The sequence below is a fragment of the Trichomycterus rosablanca genome, chromosome 5 (assembly GCF_030014385.1).
Source record: "Trichomycterus rosablanca isolate fTriRos1 chromosome 5, fTriRos1.hap1, whole genome shotgun sequence".
NCBI lineage: Eukaryota > Metazoa > Chordata > Actinopteri > Siluriformes > Trichomycteridae > Trichomycterus > Trichomycterus rosablanca.
Genome location: NC_085992.1, coordinates 34,015,744 through 34,041,131, shown reverse-complemented (window position 1 = coordinate 34,041,131; position 25,388 = coordinate 34,015,744). Strand labels below are relative to the sequence as shown.

Sequence of the window (25,388 nt, the reverse complement as noted above, 5' to 3'; positions counted from 1 at the left end):
AGTAAGGGTACTGGGTTAGTCAACAGAAGGTTTGCCGGTTTACACCCCACCACTGCCAATCTGCCACTGTTGGGTCCCTGAGCGAGGCACTTAACCCTCAACTGCTTGAACTGTATCAATCATAATTGTAAGTCGCTTTGGATAAAAGCGTCTGCTAAATGCTGTAAATGTCTATAAAAGATGTACATGCTGGAAGCTTAAATGAATGTAATTAGTATGATCTAAGCACTTAAATTTAATTCATATTTTCATATTCTAATTCTGCATTAAAACCAGTAACAAACTATCCATTTACATTTTCAGCATTTAGCAGACACTTTTATCCAAAGCGACTTACAATTATGACTGAACACAATTTTGAGCAATTGAGAGTTAAGGGCCTTGCTCAGGGACCCAACAGTGGCAACTTGGTGGCGGCAGGGCTTGAACCGGCAACCTTCTGATTACTAGTCCAGTATTTTAACCACTGAGCTATCACTGCCCTATCCCACAATAATGTGGCACAGTTAGACCTGTGACATTGTTAATGTTAAAAGTTTTGTCAATAAGCTTCTGTAAGCAAAACAATACAACAGTATTCTAAAAATTATTTAAAAATAAAATTCAAATACAGTGGTACCTTCAAACTCAACGGCAATTGGTTCTGGGAATGTTGTTGAGTTTACAAACGTTGAGTTTCAAGGTATTTTTTCCAATAAGGATGTATGGGAAACCTGTTAATGCGTTCCATGGTCCCGTGGAACTGCATATATTTTAGGCTTGTGTAAAATAATGGGGTTGTTTTCAACTCTTATACACTAAAAATAACACAAAATAATATAAAAACACTGAAATACAACTAAAACAGTTAAAAATCAATAAAAATACAATAAAACCTGCACTCTTCCTTTACTTTTTTATTGTTTCCTTATGCTTCTTAATCATGGAGATGCTTGATCTTGGAATACTGTATTCCGTTCAGTAGAGATGCATTCACATGAGAAGCGGCACAATAGCTTTTGCGCTGGTCGTGGCGTTATTTTTTTATGGAGTGTAGTGGTGCACAAAGCTTAACGTGACTTATTGTACTAAAACAACGAGCAAGGAATTTCATTAGTAGAGAGAACTTATGAGCAGTAATAATTAAAAAAGGTTAAGTGTTCCTATGTCATTCTTTTAATACATTAAGTCACATCAAGCTTTTTTTAATGATAAGTGTTTTAGACTCTCGAAAAAGCTTATACTTACAATTTCTCAGAACCTCGAGCTATAACACTAGTCTAAAAGTGAAACAGGAGAAAAATCCAGCTGAACACAGATACATGTGAACGCTTTGAGAGTGAATTTGACGGTTATTCCACACAAATGTCGATTCGTCTGATATGCACACTTTGATGACGTCTTACTGCCCCACAAGCCAAACGCTGAACAAAGCAGCAGTTCATTGTTAATTTGAAATGAAATAAATATATATTTTTTTAAAGCACTGAACACACTGAGTTTAAGGTAAATGTCAAGTTTAAGGGGAACAAATTTCTCAAGGAAGGGCGTCGAGTTTTAAAGATTTTGAGTTTACAAGGTACCACTGTATAATAAATACATATGTGCATTTTTTTTTTTTTTAGCACACATTTGAAAGATATTGTAGTGTGATGATTTTGGCAAACAGTTCTGTTAATTTACACGAAGCATAATTCACCTGCCATCAGCTTGCTGTTTTTCCAGCTTAATAACCCGTCAACATTGTCGTATACTCACTCACCAGCCACTATATTAGGTACACCGAGCTTGTATATGCATTTGTTGCCCATTTTATGAGCTACAACTACCATAAAGATGCACATGGTGGGTATAAAATGACTGACTGTAGCCCATCTGTTGCCTTGTATAGTTTATCTTCCTCTACATCCATCAATGAAAAAGCACCTCTTACGATCCCCAACGGCCATATGTTATGCCTGGTTTACCATTCTCACCAGTACCGTGTGCAGCAATGTTGTTTGGGATTTAACCATTTTATTGTCAGTTTTGGGATGAGAACTGCGCCCCAACCAAAAATATAGGGCCAAAAGTGTTCTGGAATTAGAAATTAAAATCCTAGGGTTAGTTACTTACACTACGTGGTTGGAAGACATCATATCCATGTATTATTGCTAAAAAGCTCAATCCAAAATCATGCGCATTAAAAAAGTCTTTTGCTGCAAAAATATCATTCATTTATTTTTAATTTTATAATCATGTCCTTCTGCTTTCCCAGATTTGGTCGGCAAATGGGGCACAGAGGCGCAGATGATTGACATGTCAGTTCCTCTTATCAGACAAGCCACCTGGGTCTTATTGAGCATTAATTCGCTCCACATGGAGCGTTTCTATATATATCATGGTTTCGCCCTCAAAAACTTGACATCTCCTGTTTGGAAACTGTGATTGTTCTGATCCGGTTCCTCACTGGTGGGGATGCATGCATATCTTTCTATTCTCATGGGAACCTGGCTGAGGTTGCGGTGCTTTTGGGCCTCCCTATTAAAATGCCTTTGGAAAGTAAATTGCCCTAGGTTCATTGTGACATCCCTTTTCCGAAACAGACCCACATGTAAATCCACGATTGTTGGTGAGGCTGGGGTGCCACTTGTGCATTATTTATTTATTTATATATTAGGATTTTAACGTCATGTTTTACACACTTTGCTTACATTAATCACAGGAAAGTTAGTTACTGGTTTCACAAGATTCCTCAGTTCAAGTCTTTCAATGTCAAACACCTGAGTGAGGTGAATTAAATCACCAATTGCATGTCTTTGGACTGCGGGAGTTAACTGGAGCTCCCAGAGGACACCCACGCAAACACGGGGGAATCAAACCCAGGACCTTCTTGCTGTGAGGCAACACTGCCACCCACTGAGCCACCGTGCCACCCCCACTTGTGCAATTCTGTCCCCGGCTTGTTTTGTGGGTTCCCTATCTTTCCTCTTCTCTTGAGAACTGGATTGTCATAGAAAGATGGAGCAGTCTGTCATATTGTGAAAACCAATTCTCAGTTCTTCTCTATCCATTTTCTATTCACTTTGTGGTCTGTGGCTGTTTTTTGTTCATCGTTCTATGGCTTACGGTGAGTACGACGCCAACCCGAAAGGCTTTGCACAACGCAGAAATAAACCGTGGACAGGGTGCTAATCCATTGCAGGTCAACACATTTACTTACTCACTCTTACATAGAGACAATTTAGAATTGCAAAACCTTCTACCTGGAGGCAACCCACACTGACTGCATCTAATCTACCAGCTGCACCACGTTGCTGCCCTGAATAACAATAAACAACTGGAGTTTGCAATGTTCTCATTGTTTAGTCTAGCATTACATGTATTTCTCCCACACTTGGGTTTTATCTTTGGTTTTGTCATAAATGGATACAGATCTCTGGAGTAACATTTTAATTATAAACAAATTTAGAAACTGATGCCTTCAACTCACTCAAAAAAGTTGGGACAGAGGCATGTTTACCACTGGATCACATCACCCTTTCTTTTAATTATACTTTTTAATTATTTGGGAATTAAAAATACTAATTGTAGCAGTTTTAAAAGTGGATTTTTTTGCCTGTTCTTGCTGTATACAAGAATAGTCCTCTTTATAGTGCGCTATACATTTTCTATAGGAGACAGATCTGGACTGCAGGCAGGCCAGTTAATCACACACACTCTATGTCTACAAAGCAACGCTGTGAGGCCTGGCATTGTCCTGCTGAAACAGAAATGGGGTTTGTCTTGTGGCAGCACATGTCTCTCCAAAACTACCAACATAAGCCTCCACATCCACGGTACCTTCAAATATATGCAGATCTCACCCATGCTGTGGGCACTGATGTAACCCCCATGCCATCACAGATGTTGTTCTTTTCATTAGTGAGAGTCTGGAAGGTCTTTTTATCTTTGGCAGGTAAAATTCAAAGTCTGTTTTTTCCCCAAAAAATAAGCTTAAACATGGACTTGTCTGACCACACAAACACATTTAACTGTCTTTTTTCGGTCTATCTCAAATGACTTTGGGCCCAAAGAACTCACTGAAAAATAAATATATGGCTTAAACTAATTCAGTTTCAGATTGCCTTTCTTGATCCAGCGGCGTACTGTGTTAGGGGACAATGATTTTCCAAAGCACTCCCAATCCCATCAAGGTAGCATGACGGTTTCTCAAACAATACCGCCTGAGGGCTTGATGTTCATGTATATTTAGAAGTGGTTTCGGCCCTTGGCCTTTATGTATCAAGATTTTCCCTGACTCCCTGAATCTTTTCATGATATTATGAACTGTAGACAGTAAAAGTCCTACATTCTTTGAATTCTTGTGCTGAGAAACAGGGTGTGTTCGAAAAGCTAGTGAGCTCTCTACATAGACAGCATTTCACGTCATCATACGCGCGCTCCCAAGAATGAGGCTGTTCGAAATCCTAGATGCCTTAATATGCTGTCTAGTTAGGCATCTTAAAATTTCAATGTAATTTCGACTCAAGAACGGGTGAGCATCGGAAGCGTCCTTAGTGATCAAGGCAATCCCAGCATTCAGTGCGGCAGCTCTTCTCTCACAGAAAAATTTAAAAAAACATGGCTGACGGTGCAGAAAAACGAATGAAGAGTTATTTTCAAACGTAAATAAATGATTATTGATTTTTAACTTGTATAAACTTGCACAAGTGTCATTTATTTGCAAGATCGGGCTTGTCAGCGAATTTAATCGTTTTTGGTACACGAAGGGAGATGTTAGTTGACATGCTAGCTCGCTGTGCCACCCCATCCCATTGGTTTGAATGGCAAGATGCTAACTGTGTTAGCTTAGTAAGCGAAACCCGATGGAATTGCCGTCTAAGTAGCCCGTTCGAATAACCTGCCTTATAAGTCATCATTGACTTATCAGAATCCTCTCTACTGAGGCAGCTGCCTTTGGAGGCAGTAAGACAGCAAGGCAGCTCACTAGGTTTTCACACACACCCATAGTGGCTTTTAACTGACTGACAATTCTCTCACAAAGTTTGGCACAAAGTGGTGAACCACGACCCATCCTTGCTTGCAAAGTCTAAGCCTTTTGATAGATGCTCCTTTTATACTTAAACTTGATGACTTCACCTGTTACCAGTTAAAGTGCTAATTGTAGAACCTTTCAAAACAGTATTGCTTGTGCAACCTTAGTCTTATTTTGCCTCTTTTTCTTATTGGGTTGCAGGTGTCATATTCTATTGCTTCTTATATTAACAAAATACCATTACATTTGTCATAAAAACACTGAAAATGTTTTCTTGTGTGTCCAAGGTGTCTGAACTCTTCTAAAAATGGGATTTGCAGAAGTGAAGCCAATGCCAATCTGGATTTGTACTCAAATCAGCACAAAAATATGACAGAGCTTTTATTTATTTGACCACTTAAAGAGCTTAAGTCACTAAGACATGTCAGCACAAATCAGAAGTGCTGCTTCAACATAATATATCCAAAACCAAAAGAATAAATCTCTTTATTTGGTCACACAGGGCTGGGTTCTGTTCTTTTGTAATGATTGGCAATCCTCATCTGAGGTAAAAGCATATGCGTCCCTCTTTTTATTATCTAGACATGCAGAGGATGGGACTTTTCCTTCCCACAGATGACTGCTCTTACTCTCACTCAGCAGCCTGGTATTCCTAAAATATTACTCAATGATCACTCTCAAAAGTGCTGCATTCATGAACAAATTAACAACTTTATAGAAATGTCTCTTTAGAATTAAAAGCTAGAAACAAATCAAACAGATGAAACAAACACTGCTTTGAGACACGCATGAATGTAAACATGTACCTCAAGATCAGACTTTGGTAAATAATTTTTGTGCAGCTGCAAAACAGCTATTGAGGCAGAAGTGCACAGGGTTGCTATTGACTTCTATTCATGGAAGAAAAATTATTTTAAGCTATGCACTTGCCTTCAACATTAGAACCTATTCACAGAACAGAACAGAACAGAACAGAACAGAACAGAACAGAACAGAACAGAGCAAGCAAACATCAAATGGATCCATCCTACTGCAGGACAAACTTAGCCAGAATAAAATATAGCACCACTTCATGTTGTGTACTGGCCTGTAAATGATGAAATCTAACAAAGCAATCCAGTGTCATGAAAATAACAGCAATGAACATTTAATCAATTTGATTCTATTTCCAGTTGACTGTATGTCATACTTCTTATATTGGTGTAATAATTAGGGTTTTACCAAATGCACTGAAAAATATGCTTAATTTCACGGACCTAATTTTTTTTTAAATCGCAGATTTTAATCTCAATACATAAACAGAAAAGTCTGTTCCACTAACTTAATTGCCGTATAATTGGTAGGACCGCCTCATATTGCGCCTCATATTTCATATGCTACGCGAATGAAAAATGTTAAATCACTAAACACAAACCTTAAATATTGAATTTCACGGCAAATTGCAAATTACACGGGAAACAGTAAACAGTCCATTTCATGGTCCGTGACACGATTTTCACAGCCGTGAAGTAGGTAGAGGCCAGAGTAAAACTGCATACAGTCGGCTTCAGAGTTACTGGCATCCTTTTGTAAATATGGGTTAAAATTAGGGCTTAATTAACGCGTTAAAATTTGAATCGCGTTTAAAAAAATTAATCGAGATTAAAATTTTTAATCAAACTATTTTTATTGGGCTATGTTTGTGCCTCTTTAAACATACGTCACTGTTTTAATTTACGCTGCTTTAACAAAGCAACATTGTGTTTATACTGTATATCGATAATACGGGTCTTTTTCCAGTTTGCGGTCGTGAGTTACAAATTACTCCAGCTGCTGCTGCTTCAGTGGCAGCTGGTTATGAACAGGAGAAGATCCTTACTTTTGCCAGATAATGTGAACAGACTCGTCATTTAAAATAATTGGCTGAAAGATGGGTAGCTGTTAACAACTCTAAATAGGCATTGGCTGGCTTTCTAAAAAATAATTTAGATTTAATAATTTTATAAAAAATGTTTATTGGTAAACATGTTTTTGCAATAAAAATGTGCATAACTGTTCAAATTTTGCTTAGTTATTTTTGCAGTCGATTAATCGCGATTAATTTGGTTCTTTAATCGTGATTAATTGCGATTAAAAAGTTTAATCGTGTGACAGCCCTAGTAAAAATGGATCATTGATTTTTAAATTCAAACTCATACTAAAATATATGAGATATCTAATCTTTTTTTTTTTTTTACCCCCCCAGTCTAGTCATGTCCAATTACCCTGAATGACTGATTCGACCCTTCACCGCTGACTGAGGATGCCTCTCAACTGACATTTGCCCCCTCCGGTACGCACAGTCAGTACAGACTGCATTTTTCACCTGCACGAGTGAAGTTCATATATTTCACAGGCACTGTGCATGGAGGGCCACACCCCCATCAGCATTATTCCTCAGCCCTGTGCAGGCGCCATCAGTCAGCCAGCAGGGGCCGCAGTTGCACCAGTCATGAGGACCTATGATCCGACTTTTTACCCCTGAACAACAGCCAATCGCTGTTCATGCAGGCAGCCGCCCAGCCTAGTCGGAAAGGCAGAGCTGAGGTTCGATAAGATGAATTCGAAAGCCCAACTCTGGTGAGCTAGCGTACTTTACCGCTGCGCCACCTGAGCGGCTCGAGATCTTTAAAGGACAAAAACAAATCTAAATTAAAGGTTGAGAGAGTGGATAAAATGCTAATAAAACAGAAAACAGTGATTTGTAAACTATTTAGAAAATCTATTTAATTAAAAACAGCACAATGTTAATATAGAAGCTCAGGTGATACGCTAGCCCACCAGCTCTGAGATGACTTCCACAAAGCACTACAGAAGAGTCTACAGAGACTTTGATTGGCTATGTCTGTGGGAGAATGGCCAAAGCCCTGCAATGAATTGGCAACCTTCTCCAGAATGTTCTTGTGCCAAGTGTTTCCCAGTAGAACCAGACCCACCACGTAATATGAATTTAATAAATAATGTCAATGAAATTTCAATTCCTAATTTGATTCCTGCAACACATTCCAATAATTTTGGGGCGGGTCAATGTAGGACTGGTAAAGTTGAATGTACATGAACTTGTTTTGAAACTTTCCACAGGTAAACAGGTGAATAAGTAACAGATAATGCTATCATGACTGGGGAAAAAGAAGACTTAGTCATTTATGAGCAAAAAACTCACAACATGTCTTACCACACAATTTCACCAGATTTCACCAGCTACACTTTAGAACATTATTAAAATATTCTGAGAATTCAGATACATCTCTGTGCATAAAGGGCAAGACCAGAAACCTTTAGTAAATGTCTGTGAACTCTCAGAAGGCACTGCATTAAAGGTCAACATGCTGCTCTAATGAACACTGTTAAGTAACTGTGTTATATCAAACAAGAACAGTAAAATCTCATGTCCTCAGTTCCAAAACTGAATCACAACACTATTAAGAGCAAAGATGATGTAACACAGTACATGTATCCCTGCCCCAACTTTGTTGGAATGTGTTGCAGCCATCACTTTAAGAATATACACTGATCAGCCATAACATTAAAACCACCTCGTTTCTACACTCACTTTGAAGTTCTCCAATTACTGACTGTAGTCCATCTGTTTCTCTGCATGCTTTGTTAGTCCGCTTTCACCCTGTTCTTCAATGGTCAGGACCCCCACAGGACCACCACAGAGTAGGTATTATTTGGGTGGTGGATCATTCTCAGCACTGCAGTGACACTGACATGGTGGTGGTGTGTTAGTGTGTGTTGTGCTGGTATAAGTGGATAAGACACAGCAGCACTGATGGAGTTTTTAAACACCTCACTGTCATTGCTGGACTGAGAATAGTCCACCAACCAAAACTATCCAGCCAACAGTGCCCTGTGGGCAGCGTCCTGTGATCACTGATAAAAATCTAGAAGCTGACCAACTCGAACAGCAGCAGCAGATGAGTGATCGTCTCTGACTCTAAGAGATATACTTTATTTGTTATATACAGTGTATCACAAAAGTGAGTACACCCCTCACATTTCTGCAGATATTTAAGTATATCTTTTCATGGGACAACACTGACAAAATGACACTTTGACACAATGAAAAGTAGTCTGTGTGCAGCTTATATAAGAGTGTAAATTTATTCTTCCCTCAAAATAACTCAATATACAGCCATTAATGTCTAAACCACCGGCAACAAAAGTGAGTACACCCCTAAGAGACTACACCCCTAAATGTCCAAATTGAGCACTGCTTGTCATTTTCCCTCCAAAATGTCATGTGACTCGTTAGTGTTACTATGTCTCAGGTGTGCATAGGGAGCAGGTGTGTTCAATTTAGTAGTACAGCTCTCACACTCTCTCATACTGGTCACTGAAAGTTCCAACATGGCACCTCATGGCAAAGAACTCTCTGAGGATCTTAAAAGACGAATTGTTGCGCTACATGAAGATGGCCAAGGCTACAAGAAGATTGCCAACACCCTGAAACTGAGCTGCAGCACAGTGGTCAAGATCATCCAGCGTTTTAAAAGAGCAGGGTCCACTCAGAACAGACCTCGCGTTGGTCGTCCAAAGAAGCTGAGTGCACGTGCTCAGCATCACATCCAACTGCTGTCTTTGAAAGATAGGCGCAGGAGTGCTGTCAGCATTGCTGCAGAGATTGAAAAGGTGGGGGGTCAGCCTGTCAGTGCTCAGACCATACGCCGCACACTACATCAAATTGGTCTGCATGGCTGTCACCCCAGAAGGAAGCCTCTTCTGAAGTCTCTACACAAGAAAGCCCGCAAACAGTTTGCTGAAGACATGTCAACAAAGGACATGGATTACTGGAACCATGTCCTATGGTCTGATGAGACCAAGATTAATTTGTTTGGTTCAGATGGTCTCAAGCATGTGTGGCGGCAATCAGGTGAGGAGTACAAAGATAAGTGTGTCATGCCTACAGTCAAGCATGGTGGTGGGAATGCCATGGTCTGGGGCTGCATGAGTGCAGCAGGTGTTGGGGAGTTACATTTCATTGAGGGACACATGAACTCCAATATGTACTGTGAAATACTGAAGCAGAGCATGATCCCCTCCCTCCGGAAACTGGGTCGCAGGGCAGTGTTCCAGCATGATAATGACCCCAAACACACCTCTAAGACGACCACTGCTTTATTGAAGAGGCTGAGGGTAAAGGTGATGGACTGGCCAAGCATGTCTCCAGACCTAAACCCAATAGAACATCTTTGGGGCATCCTCAAGCGGAAGGTGGAGGAGCGCAAAGTCTCGAATATCCGCCAGCTCCGTGATGTCGTCATGGAGGAGTGGAAAAGCATTCCAGTGGCAACCTGTGAAGCTCTGGTAAACTCCATGCCCAGGAGAGTTAAGGCAGTTCTGGGAAATAATGGTGGCCACACAAAATATTGACACTTCAGGAACTTTCACTAAGGGGTGTACTCACTTTTGTTGCTGGTGGTTTAGACATTAATGGCTGTATATTGAGTTATTTTGAGGGAAGAATAAATTTACACTGTTATATAAGCTGCACACAGACTACTTTTCATTGTGTCAAAGTGTCATTTTGTCAGTGTTGTCCCATGAAAAGATATACTTAAATATCTGCAGAAATGTGAGGGGTGTACTCACTTTTGTGATACACTGTATATACAGATGTACAGTACAATGAAATTCTTTCTTCGCATATCCCAGCTTGTTCGGAAGCTGGGGTCAGAGCGCAGGGTCAGCCACCTTAAGGCGCCCCTGGAGCAGACAGGGTTAAGGGTCTTGCTCAAGGACCCAACGGTGGCTGCATAGCAGAGCCTGGATTTGAACCCCCAATCTTCCGGTTGATAGCCCAAAGCTCTACCCACTAGGCTACCACTGTCCCTACATCTACAAGGTGAACCAACTAGGTAGGAGTGTCTAATAGAGTGGACATTGTATAACTCCAGCAGCGCTGCTGTGTCTGATCCACTCATACCAGCACAACACACACTAACACACCACCACCATGTCAGTGTCACTGCAGTGCTGAGAATGATTCACCACCTAAATAATACCTGCTCTGTAGTGGTCCTGTGGGGGTCCTGATCATTGAAGAACAGGGTGAATGCAGACTAAAAAAGTATGTAGAGAAACAGATGGACTACAGTCAGTAATTGTAGAACTACAAAGTGCTCCTATATGGTAAGTGGAGCTGATAAAATGGACAGTGAGTGTAGAAACAGGGAGGTGGTTTTAATGTTATGGCTGATCAGTGTATATATGTTGTGTAATTATATGTGAAATAAAACTGTTTATAAAGAATTATTATATTATCTTATTAATACTAATAGTAGTACTAGTAGTATCAATGCTATCATACTACATTAGTAATATGAGTTGTAGCAGTAATAGCAGGGCTAAAAATAGTGTTATATTGTTGTGTTTGTGCCACCCTAAGTGTGTTTATCAGTGTTAGAACCCTATTAAGAGAAATCCTTGTTGCTTTCAGTTCTTATTGAGTCACTTTGTGTAATTAAGATCAATGGTGGGATCGTTAAGATGAAGCAAAGGTTTACTTGTCTACTGACAAACATGATTTTGTTGCAGGCTGTACTGCACCAGGGCAGCACAGTGGCTCAGTGGGTAGAACTGTCCTGGGTTCGATTCCCAGGTGGAGCGGTCCAGGTCCTTTTTGTGTGGAGTTTGCATGTTTCTTCCCATGTTCTTCCGGGAGCTCTGGTTTCCTCCCACAGTCCAAAGACATGCGGTCAGGATAATTGGAGATACAAAATTGTCCATGACTGTGTTTGACATTAAAAGACTTGAACTGGTGAATCTTGTGTAACCAATAACTACCTGTCGTTAAAATCCTAATAAATAGGCCAGTGATAGCTCAGTGGTTAAGGTACTGGACTAGTAAACAGAAAGTTGCCGGTTCAAGCCCCGCCACCACCAAGTTGCCACTGTTGGGTCCCTGAGCAAGGTCCTTAACCCTCAATTGCTCATTGTGTAAGTCGCTTTGGATAAAAGCGTCTGCTAAATGCTGAAAATGTAAATGTAAATAAATAATAATGTACTGCATCACACGATGCAGTGAAAAACGTATTAAAATGATTACACTAACAGAATAGGACAATGTTATATGATTAAAGCTAAAAAGCACTACAGCTGTACACTGAACATTGGACACACCCACACACTCACCCATCTCCTGATAGAAGTATCCATTATTGGCCATGCCCGAGGAAGGAGCCTCTGGAATTCAAAAACAAACCAAAAAACAGAATTACACACAAGCATGAATAAAGATTTACTATTTCTTAAATACATGAGATTTAATAGGAACAATTTATTACAAAAAGTCCCAATCTTCACTAAAAGATGTTGAATCTGACATATTTTACTGGCTCACTCACTCACTTTCTTAACCGCTTATTTAATTAGGGTCGCGGGGGTGGGGGTGCTGGAGCCTATCCCAGCTTTTCAATGGGCGCAAGGCACACAGTAACACCCTGGACGGGGCGCCAGTCCATCACAGGGCAGACACACATACACACACACACATATTCACCTTTAGGGCAATTTACTGTCTCCAATTAACCTGACTGCATGTTTTTGGACTGTGGGAGGAAACCGGACCTCCCGGAGGAAACCCACGCAGACACGGGGAGAACATGCAAACTCCGCACAGAAAGGACCCGGACCGCCCCGCCTGGGGATCGAACCCAGGACCTTCTTGCTGTTAGGCGACAGTGCTACGCACCGAGCCACCGAGCCGCCCCTTCACTGGATCAGTATTGTTAAATCAGACAGATTTGTGAACCTTTAAATCTGATTTTACCGCCAAAGTGCACGTATGGCCGCAGCTTTTCGTATCAACCTGTGATTGTGTCAGACGATTATTTAATGAAAGCAATAAAACCAGGCGTGTTAGTGCTGAACTGCTATAAAAACCTGCAGCCATGTGAAGCTTTTATGGATAGGACTTGACATCCTTTCTTTTAGCTGTTTAACCTGGTCGCACTATTTACGCCAGTGATACAGCAGGTGCTTTTGACATCTGTTTATGCCGATAGCATAGCACAGACTTACAGTGTGGGAACAAAGCATGTCTTAGCATGTCTGCAGAGGAACTATTTTACCATAGAAAAAAAAGAGGTTAATATGTGCAGTGCTCGGGTTTGAGCCCTCAGCAGTAGCACGGCTGCGTTCAGCACTACTACTGTCAGAAAGCAAAAACTGAAGTGAGTTTACACAGGTCACCCAGGTAAACAAGGGCATACATTTAGATGGTTGACACATAGAGGAACCTAGATGTAGAAGGAGAAAAAGAAAAGAGAAGAACGCCTTTATTTGTCATATATACATATGCACATGTACAGCACAAAGAAATTCTTTTTCTGAGGTCAGAGCCAGGGTCAGCCAGAGCAGACAGGGTTAGGGGGCCTTGAATGAGCTAGTGAGTGAGTGAGTCAGTGTGTAAATGAATCAGTGAGTGAGTGAGTCAGTGATAATTGGACCTAATCATTCACCACTAGAAATTTGGAAACATCTATAAGACCAGTTTGATCAAATATTAAATATTCCAAATACTCAGTACTTGTATTGGATGCTCAGGTGGCACAGCGGGTCCAGGGTTCGGCCGGTCAGCCGTCTGCACAGATATGATCGGCTAAATCTGGGACGAGGTGATGGCCGAATAGCCAAGCCTAGCCATTAAAAAGCGCTCAGTGTCGAATACATCGTATCGAATCTCAGCTCTGCCTTGCCGGCTGAAGGCTGAGCGGCCACATGAACAACGATTGGCCGGTTGTTCAGGTGGGCGGGACTAAGCCGGATATGGGTCTCTCTCTGTCAGACTGGTGCAATTATGACCTCTGCTGGCTGATTAGAGGCGCCTGCACAGAGATGAGGAAGGATCTGAGGAAGGGTGTGTCTCTCCGTACAAAACGCTAAGTGGCACAACACTCGTCAATGTGTGGGTGATAAGATGCATGCGGCTTGCTGCCCACGTGTCGGAGGGGGCGTGGGTTAGCTTCGATCTCAATTGGACGATTAGGTCCCAAGCCTAGATAAAATAAGTGGGTTGCATCAGGAAGGGCGTCCTGCATAAAAAACTGTGCCAAATCATAGCCTAGTGGTAAAGGAAATGAACTAGTAATCGAAAGGTCACAGGTTCAAGCCCCACCACTGCCAGGCTGCCACTGTTACCCTTAACCCTCAATTGCTTAGACAATATACTGTCACAGTGCTGTACGTCGCTTTGGATAAAGGCGTCTGCTAAATGTGGGTATGCAGACCACAATGATCCGCTGTAGCGATCCCTAAATGTACAGGAGCCACCAAAAGTGGGGATTGGGGCAAAAAAAATAAAAAACTGTATTGGGACAATTTAAATACACATTGTATTGACATTAAGTTCATGTACATAACAGACAACACACACTGTGTCTGGTCTTCAGCCATCTGCTGAATATAAATGTTTTATATTCATACCACACACACTCGTCTATAAACACACACAAACAACGTGTGTAAAACTCGACAGAAATCCACACCGATGCGTACATTGATGTACACAGAACACCACACACACTCACACACCTGTGCCCTACATTCATTTGCTGCTGCTTAAGGGAATGTTTATAAGGTGAAGTCAGCCATGACTAAGGTTTCTCTCCCTCCAGTTTAGAACTCTCTAATTGTCAGGCATGTCTTTTTTACAGCTCGTTCTGCCTCTTTCTCTCTCTCTCTAAAACATGCTCAACACACTATAAAACTATGCATTAAAAACACTGGGCAGATGCAAATAACAGAATTTAATCCGTCACTGGATTCGTTGATTGTTGCACATCAGTTCTGCTGCACTTTAGGCTTAAGTGACTCCCTCATCGGCACAGGGGCAGTGTAAAGTACAGCGACAAGGGGTATAAAGCCACCGTGTAGCTGTCATAGTTTAGTGAGTGCCATGAGTTTAGTAACCTGCACCTGAGATACTGAAACCAGTGCTGAGCATTCCTGTGGCTCAAAAGCAACAACAATAAAAACTAAAATTGATCAATAGTACTTGTAGGTCGCTCAGGTGGCGCAGCGGTAAAAACACACGCTGCAACCAGAGCTGGATCTCTCAGACAGGGGGCGGGACTAAAAGCCGGATGGGGACTCTCTCTCAGACTAGTGCGATTACGACCTCTGCTGGCTGGTTGGTGGCGCCTGCACGGAGATGGGGAAGGAGTGCGGTAGGGGGTGTGGCCCTCCGCGCACAGCGCCGTACCACACTGCGCTCGTCAAGTGTAGGTGATAAGATGTTCGATTGCTGTGCACGTCTCGGAGGGGGCGTGGAGCAGCCTCGTCCTCCCCAGTCGGGAGCAGGGGTCAGCATTAGTGAGAGGATGATTGACGGGTAGAAATTGGATGCGCTAAAGTGGGAGAAAAAAGGGTAAAATACAAAAAAAAGTAGTACTTGTAATTGTTTTATACAATATGATGTTTTTCTGTTCTTTGTTTTTTTCCTTTCACTGTTGGGCCCTTGAGCAAGGCTCTTAACCCTCTCTGCTCCAGGGGAGCCATACAATGGCTGACCCTGCGCTCTAACCCCGGCTTCCAAACGAGCTGGAATATGCAAAAAAAGAATTTCATTGTACTGTACACATGTAAGGTTTTCTATTCTAATTTTTTCCTCTTATCCCTCTCTTCCTTGTTTTCTTCTTTCCACAAGTGCTCCTTGCCACTTGACAGGCCATTATTGCAAATAAGAACTTGTTCTTAATGTGTTGGCTGGTTAAAAAAAAAAAAAAAAAACTAATAAGAAATAAAAATAAGCAAAACCAAACCATAGCTGCACTCGAAGCGAGACTCAAGATTAGAAATGACCACATTACTGGAACAGAAACACTGCACTCCAAGATAGAATTGCCAGTAAATACAGAAAAAAGGGACAGACCCCCCCCCCCCCCCCATGTAAAAAAAAACAAAGAGCATTTGCGCTCAACTCCGCCAGCTGCTTAGTCCACCAATGAGTGCAACCCAAACACTCTCCAGTGGCAGAGGCAAAACAAGCAAAAACTGCCACACTACTGTCGGATATAACTCTAAACAGAAGAATGCCCATGACAGGTACAGAACCAAAATGAGTTATAGCAAAGAAAAACTTCAGAATGCTAGCAAGAGAGCTAGAAAAGGAAGCCACTTAGGGAGTCCAAGGACATAGCTCAGACCTGCGTCTCTAGCAAGCAGTTCAGAAGAAATGCTGACTGAACATGCTAATCAAAATAAATAAAGACGCAGTTATTATATTTCACCTTTTTAAAATAGCATCAGCGTATTTATTATAAAATCATAAGTAGAGTTTACCTTTTATAAGAGTTTACCTTTTATACTACGACATGATGCCAAACATCCACATCATTTTGTAATACTAAATAACAATAAATAACAGATCCACATAAAATGCAGCGTGACTCCACGCTCCACTGTTTGTGATTTAAATGTGTCACAGTAATTTCAATTATAGAAGTGTATAAAAAAGTTCAGATTAGAAACTGTACCCAGAGCTGGTGCATGTGCAGGAGTGTAGGTGTATTTAAATCAACATTTCAGGTTTGTACAGACTGCAGTTTCACTCTCAGCTGAAATAAAGCATCAGCTGTTGAAGTTGGAGCATTTTTAACCGACAGCATTAATCAAACAATGACTTCTTTGACTGTTTAAGGTTGACCAGTTGATGCATAACATCTCTAGTATAGACAATGTCCAAATTTTAAAAGTTTAAGACTGGAATAAAGAAAGCTAATCAGATTACCAGAACTATGATTTTAAAACATCAGTCAAGATCATCATTTGGCAGGCATTTTTTTGTAGTGCCACAATAAAGGATTTTGGACGACCTGTATACAAGATCACACTATAGCAAGATGAATGATAAACTTTATGGTGATCTACTACATATGTAAACTTGGACATAATGCTAGAATAGAGGTTGTGCTGACTGAGCAATATGCCACTTCTCTTTAGAGGTAATATTAATACACAGTGTTATTTCTGAGAGAGAATAAAAAACTTAACATCATGTTTTAGTTTGTTCTTTGTCTAATGGTCCTTCTATTCAGGGCAGTTGTAGCTCAGTGGTTTAGGTACTTGACTAGTAATCAGAAGGTTGCTAGTTCAAGCCCCATCACTGCCAAGTTCCCACTGTTGGGCCCTTGGGCAAGACTCTTCAGCTTCAATTGCTATTGCAAATTGTATTCATTGATAACTGTAAGTAGCTTTGGATAAAAGTGTCTGCAAAATGCAGAAAATGTACATTTTTATTTTATATATATTTAATTTTTACATCTTATATTTGCATTACTATTGATTTTTTATTGATTTTTTCTTCGCACTACATTGACATGTTTTGTGTGATGCTTGTGATGTTTGTGAATTGCTCCTGTAACACTGTAATTTCCCTTTGGGGATCAATAAAGTAATCAATCAATAAATCAATCAATATACATTGACATCATGACTCATAAAAATCATAAAAATATTCTGAAAATACAGTATAGTGAGTTCCCTCAGTTCTTAGATGTTTGCCACACCTGGCAATGCCAATTGTTCTTGCTCCTGATTTTAGGCCTGATTATTGCTTACTGCATTTGGCGCTTAGTCAGTATCAGTGACTTGACAATTCTGCAGTAAAACAGAAGCAGTATTATTTATTAAGGGGGCAAAAACTTTCTGATTTAAGACTCATTTCAGTACCACATACTAAAACTCTCTAATTATATTTTTAGATTTTAAACCAGGAGATGCCGGTGCTGCTGAAATCAAATAGAAACATTAAACACATCCAAATAATGTTATTTATTACAACATTGTGTACCAGTGAAACTAGTGGAGTAATTAACAAATATATTAGTTTGAGCTCACTGTCACACCGGTAAAAATACACTTTACGGCTATATGTATGCATACACCTTTCCTGATTATTCAGTTCATGTTTTTAACCACATCCATTGCTAAAATAGATATAAAACCACATACACAATGTATTTGGTTGCCTACTTGTCACTTTTCCTCTGAAGAGGTATGAATAAAACACTCAGAGCCCAGACAAAATAATTACCAGTTCTGGCCACCCAAGCTAGCTATTGATCCACACTGAAGGTGCTGCTACATTTTTAATACCTACTTTGCCACTAACACAACCAACTGCTAAAAGGACAAAAACAGTCATTAAAAACACACAATTGATTCCATGTCAAGTTCTGTTCCCAACAAAAAATGACAGAATTATTTTCTAATACAACTACTGTGCTCTTCCTTAATTAATACCTACATTTTAAAGTTTTGTTTTAAAGTTTTTCCTGTTAAAAGGAAACAGCGTAAACAAAGCACAGTTTAGAAAAACAGCAAATTTGGACATTAGATCTAATTAATAAAGTATAGGAGTACATTTGGTATACAGTCAGGTAGTGCTGGACAATAATTCAATATCGATATATATCGCGATAGAAAATGTTTCAATAACGGTGATATGATTTTTAAACAAATTCGATCGATATGCATTACGTCAGTGCTTGATGACGTACGCCACAGGCACGAAGCCGGTGCTCAGCGTTACCGCTCTGATTACACTCCGCTACAACACGGTGGATATTAGCGGCTAAATGAGTTCAACAGCTGTGAGTGAACGAGCATCCACAGTTAAAAAAGAAGCAGTAGAAATAGTTGATAAGAGAGGAAAGACTAGACTCTTTTTTTTCTGTAGTCATCAAGCACAACACCTGATATAGCAAATTCTGCAGCAACTCTTTTGTTCGAAAATGTTTACATACAAATAATAATCAGTCCATGTTGTGGATTAAAGTTAGTTAAGACCAGAGGTGGAAAGTAACGAATTACATTTACTCGCGTTACTGTAATTGAGTGTACTTTTTTGTTTTTTGTGTACTTATACTTTAATAATTCTATGACACATCACTAGTGGTTATACAGTTTAAACAAGTTTTATGGGACTAAAATGACACATTACACACCCCTAAATGTTTTAAATGTTCTATCAACATGTTTCTTCTATTATATTTGAATTAAAAACAACTATTGTGAGATTTATATCCACTTGTCATGTTTGCATTACACAGAAGAGACCCCCCCCTGCTGTTAATAAAGTAACTAAGTGAAGTTTACTCTGAGTACATTTTAAATGAGTTACTTTTTACTGGAGTAGATTTTTAGACTAGTAACTTTACTCGTACTTAAGTAAAAATTCATTAAAGTAATAGTACTTTTACTTGAGTACAATATTTTAGTACTCTTTCCACCTCTGGTTAAGACATATGTTAACATATTATATTATATATTGTTGAAGCTTATGTTTATTTGAGAATAATGTCGTGTTTTTGTCTGTATACAAATGCTGAATACAAGTAAACGGTAAAAGCTAATTTATTATTATTATTATTATTATTATTATTATTATTATTATTATTTCTAAAATATTATGTAGTTGTAAAGGGTGAGATTTCATAGACTTTTGCAGGGTTTGCAGGGTTCGCAGGTACATCCTTTCAATGTTGGTGTTCCTGGCAGTTTTTCTGACATTTGTATTATTCATATCGATATCGGAATTATATCGTATCGACCGAAATTAGGAGTTATATCGTGATATAAATTTTAGCCATATCGTCCAGCCCTACAGTCAGGTTTATTTTTGAACATCCTGCATTTCCGCCTACTCTAATTTCCTTCGGGATTAATAATCTATCTATCTACCTATCTATCTACTGTCTATTTACTGTTCATCTCTTTGTTTCATAGAAAGCTAAAACCTCCCACTGTTCTGATAAACGCAGTTTAGACTCAGCTGTGTATGGTAGCTATTTAAACGTCCTCTACTTTTTCACTTGTCTTACCTTGCTTTTGAGTGTGTTGCAAGCATCAAATTTAAAATTTGTTTATATTTACAAAATATGATTAGGTTGATCAGCTAAAACAATAAACATCATTTCTTGTCCTTGTTTTTATTGCATTTTACAAAATGTGCCAACTTTCAAAAACAGGGGTGTATTTACTCAGTAGAGTTTGTAAACAACACAACAATTTCACCTTATTATTTAGAACTGTTACAAAGAAATGAGCTATTTTCTGAGCTAGCTGTAGTGATGAATGTGTCTCTTTTGCACTGAAGGTGTTTTGTCACGTGAAAAACCTTTTCATATACATACAGTAGAGCAAAGTGATATAGCAAAATTTTATGGCATGGCAAGCATTTTTAAATGACACATTATATAACAGCATATTTAGCTTAGCTAAAGTTAGCCAACAGAGTCCCGGCAAAACTAATAACTTGTTACTGTAATTAGGTATGAAAATGGTTAATGTTAAAAAAATAATACTGGAAATATTGTTAGTGTAACATGATGTAATTTAATGAAGCTTTGACATTATAACTAATTCACGGTCGTGAAAATCATGTTATGGACCGCGAAATGAGCTGTTTCCAGTGTAATATGCAATTTGCTGTGAAATTCAAAATTTAAGGTTTGTGTTTTGCGATTTAACATTTTTCATTCGCGTATGAAATATGTGGTGCAACATGAGGCGGTCCTAGCAATCATATGGCAATTAAGTTTTCAGTGGAAAAGTGTTCTTCTCTACACACAAGATCATCTCTGTGCTGTGCTGTAAAAGAACAAGCCAGTAAAGTATTATGCTCCCGATCATTTTTCTATGTACAGTTTTTTTTTCTATATAAACACAGCGAACTCTAAAGATGCTCGGTTACACTAGCAATCGCTTAGACAGAATGTCCAAGATGTCAGAGTCTAAATCACTTTTTGGGTAACTAAGTTTGGAAAATCCCCAACCGATTATGTGGACACGGGGGAGGGGGTGATTTTTGAAAAACATTGTCCTGTGAATTTAGTAGGGCATTAAAACCATCAGCCTTGACCCAAGAACACTAATAAAGTAGAAACTTTGATATGCTAAATTATAAATATTTCACTTAATCCATCCAAAAAGCACTTTATTAGGTACACCTATTTGGTACGTACATTCATTGAATACTTTATAAGCTACACCTACTAGACAGATAAAAATTTGTGCATATATAATAACTGACTGTTGCTCTGTACACTATTTCACTCATCTGTACCCTATTTATCAATCATAAGAGAACCCCATAGGACCCACACTGATTTTACGGACATTATTTGGATAATGGGCCATTCTCAGTACACTAACATGGTTATTATATGGAGTGTGTTATGTCCTGGTATGAGTGTATCAAGTGCAGCAGTGTTGTTGGGACACCTTAATGTCAATGTGAATTTTCTTAATAACAAGATCAGTGATTAAACCTTATTTAAAAACCCAAACAACACTGTTGTACCTGATACACTCACACCATGTGATCAGCATGTTGGACAGTTCCCTTTCGAATGATAAATATGGTGCTGGGGGTGATAAACTGCATTTAGTTTTCTGCATTTAGCAGACGCCGTTATCCAAAGCGACTTACAGTAGTGTGACAATATACAGTCAATCAATGGCACAACAGCAGAAACCTGGCAGTGGTGGGGTTTGAATCAGCAACCTTTCAATTACTAGTCCAGTGCCTTAACCGCTAGGCTAAAACTGCCCTCTGTGCTTTGTGGGTGGTGTAGATTATAATGATAAATAATCAATAAACGCATATACCAGACAGGTGTACCTTAAAAAGTGCTTGCTGGGTGGATATTCTCCACACTACAAACAAAAAAATAGAAAGCAAAAACTAAACTGACAAACACACAACTGTTCCATTAACTAATTATTCCCTCACTGACGTGTGCTATGACAGATTTGTGACATATCACAGTTGGTCCAGCTAAAAAAAAACATTGTCTATCAGTATGGTAAGCTTGTCTTTTACTTAATGAGTCCGATATATTTCATTTGTTTAGCACATTCCTACACAAAAAATAAGTCATTTTTTACATAATTCTTGTTTACGCTTTCCCGTACCCTAATTACAGCCCCACTCATGAACAGATTCCAACAGTGTCTTTAAATAGTTGCTGTCAGGTGTAGCCCACTTCTTTACTTAATGGGTGAGCAATTCAACTAATGATTGTAGGTTCTTATTCCAGCATTTCACCTGTTCTTTTTTTTCTTTATTTTTAAAATTCCAATATGTTTTCAGTAAAACTGAAATGAATTTTTTTGCTGGCCTGTTAAAAAAATGTCCCATTGTTTAATTATACTGGTCTAACCAGTCACAAGCAAATTTGGTCTGATGAATCATACAGCTAACCTCCTGCAACATGAAAGCACCAATGTTGTGTTTTGCTTGGACATTGGTTTGTCATTGCAACTGAAACATCACAGAAGATAAGTGACCCACCTCTTTTCTGCACAACACCTTTAACAGAATCAGGACAAAAGCATTCATATGGCTTCTGTGGACCTGTTCCATTGTGTCAAAAGAGTATGCAAATCCATGACTCCTGTGATTATATCACAGTTTTCCACTCATCTCCAGTCCGGTGAGAGACATGCAGCCATCTGCATGGTCTGCTCAGCCATTTGTCTAAATACTTGGGTAAAAATATTGTATTTAAATAATCTTGTTTGGGCTGTATCTAGTCCTTGGTTGACATGCGTTAAATTAAAAAATATTGGTAGATGACACTGTGGTTTAGGAAAACAACTTTCTAACCAACACTGATCAGACCACCTTTCTAATATTGTGTTGGTCCCCCTTTTGCTGCCAAAACAGCCCTGCAACTGTGATGCACTGTATATTCTGACACCTTTCTATCACAACCAGCATTAACTTCTTCAGCAATTTGAGCTACAGAAGCTCGTCTGTTGGATCAAACCACACGGGCCAGCCTTCGCTCCCCACGTGCATCAATGAGCCTTGGCCGCCAGTTTGCCACTTTTTCTTCCTTGGACCACTTTTGATAAATACTGACCACTGTAGACCGGGAACACCCCACAAGAGCTGTAGTTTAAGAGATGCTCTGACGCAGTCGTCTAGCCATCGTCTACCCACTAACAGGTGCCGTGACGAAGAGATAATCAGTGTTATTCACTTCACCTGTCAGTGGTCATAATGTTATGCCTAGTTGGTGTATATGTCAACTTGAAATCATCCATGAAAAGTTGCATCATTTTTGTGATAATCTTAACTGTTTGGTAGAGGCTCATTAAAATACTGTGGGCACTATTAAACATATTAATTGTTTGTTGTTGGTATAGTCCCAAGAAACTAAGAAATGCAAAGAAATAAATAATTAAACATTATTTTCTTTGTGAGACTATTAGTGGTAAGGCACTTCTGCTTCGCTTGTTTACAGTGTGCTATTCTATTTGGCAGGGCAGTTCTTCAGTAACTGCCCAGAGTAAATCCTGTCCTCTTTAAAATCATCTCCCAGCCATTAGGCATGAATTGCAGTGGTGGGAACTTTCACCGAGCAATGGCTTTCTGGTGCTGTTGCTTCTACAAGGCCCAAAGAACTTGTAATAACATTCTTTTCCGTTGTTTGACGTCCAACCTTCAGATTGTTTGACACAACACAACATTTCTCTGTCAGCTGCATTTTTTTGTCAGCACATCTCAGTCTGGCCAACAACTAATCAGGTTTAAAGCTACATTTATCTTTTTCACTTTTTTGGCATTTAGTGGACGCTTTTATCCAAAGCAGCTTACAGTATACAATCTAAGCTTTTGAGGGTTAGGGGCCTTGCTCATGGGCCCAACAGTGGCAACCTGGCAGTGGTGGGGTTTATACCAGCAACCTTATGCTTTCTAGTCCAGAGGAGCCTTAAGAGGTGCCTTAAGAAGACCACTGTCAAAGTACTGGACTAGTAAGCATAAGGCTGATGGTTCAAACCCAAGCACTGCCAGGTTAACCACTAAGCTATAACTGCCCACTATTAACCTTTTGATGTTTAACGGTAAAGCACTGCTATTAGTGGATGTGACTTTTTAAATTAAAGCAGCTTACAAACATTCATACAGAAACACATACAATTAGACAACACAGATAAACCCCTTCCCACAGGTGACTATAATGCAGTTTGGGCCAGTGTGCTCTACTATATCAGGCACTAGAAGACGAAGGTACAGTAGATGATTAGTGGTGCGTGAGCCTATGTATTATGAAATGATTTGCCCTATAAACAAATCCTTGTGAATGAGCCACTATGGAAATAATAAATGTAGCTTTTTTTAAGTTTTTCTATTTACATGCTGTGATGTTACACGAAATGAACAAAAAATTCTGACCTATTTGGGCGTTTGGGTGACAGAGCGGTCTAACACGTTTGCACACCCTAGCAGAGTGTTTGAAATTGCAAGTTCGAATCTCAGCAAATTTAAGCCACCGACCTGGCTGAACGTCCACACAAACACGATTGGTCGTGTTTGAGGAAGGGAAGGTTGGACAGGGTCTCTACCCGCTGTGATATGCGTTATCTGGAACCGGTCAGGGTGCTTGCGCTCTTGGGGTGGTTGCAATAGCGTGGTTGTCGTGTGGATCTGAACTTCACACGGATTGGACACGTCGTACAGGGCGTGTGGTGATGCTCTCATTGATCAGATGAGTTGTTCAGGCAGCAGCGGATTTACAATCGGGAAATGGAAATGAGTTTTTACAATTTTGTGTCTTACATATCATAAAGAAACAATTTAGAACAGTGGTCTCCAACCACTGGGACCACTGACCACTGTTGCTCACGTGGCTCCTTTATTCCCAGGCTGCACAGCAAGAATAAATAATTAGAGATCGCTACAAAAGCAATAAAAACACTGCTTCCATTTCCAACATCCTATCTCTGTAAGCGGGATTTTCTGCAGTGACGGCAACCAAAACAAAGTTACAGAGTAGACTGGACATAAGGAACACACTTTGGGTGTTTTTGTCTCCTATCACCCTTAGGTTGGAGCGTCTCATTGCAGATTTTCCATCATTGCTGAGTAATATTGTTATGCACTTTTGCACTAATGTTTTTTATTATGCTATTTATTATTATTTTTATTTTTATAAATTATAGGTATAATTTTATTTTAAATCCTCCCGCCCCTGCCGGTCCGTGAATTTATATGAGATTAAACCGGTCCATGGTGCAAGAAGCTTGGGGATCGCTGATTTAGAACATTTGTGAATTAGAATTTTTACAAAAATATAACAGATTAAAGCATTAAAGTTTAAAACCCTTTTTTTTAAATTATCTATTTTTTAATTTATCGTGTCCAATTACCCTGATCTATACTGATTCGACCCTTTTGCCGCTGACTGAGGACGCCACTCAACTGACTTGCGCCCCCTCCGGCACACAATCAGTACAGCCTGCATTTTTCACCTGCACCCACCCTGTGAACAACAGCCAATCGTTGTTCATGTACCCACCCAGCCCAGCCGGATGGCAGAGCTGAGATTCGATACGATGTGTTCAAAATCCCAGCTCT

At 39.7% G+C, this 25,388-nt stretch overlaps 1 protein-coding gene across 4 annotated transcripts in view; it reads right to left on the bottom strand.

Moving 5' to 3' along the window:
• Positions 1-25,388, bottom strand: part of slc4a11 (solute carrier family 4 member 11) — a 141,649-nt gene that overhangs the window by 63,182 nt on the left and 53,079 nt on the right. For all 4 annotated transcript variants that reach the window (XM_062995081.1, XM_062995082.1, XM_062995084.1 and 1 more), the window contains exon 2: positions 12,152-12,202. In XM_062995081.1, coding sequence (XP_062851151.1) covers positions 12,152-12,202 — 51 coding nt within the window. The remainder of the gene's footprint in view (positions 1-12,151; positions 12,203-25,388) is intronic.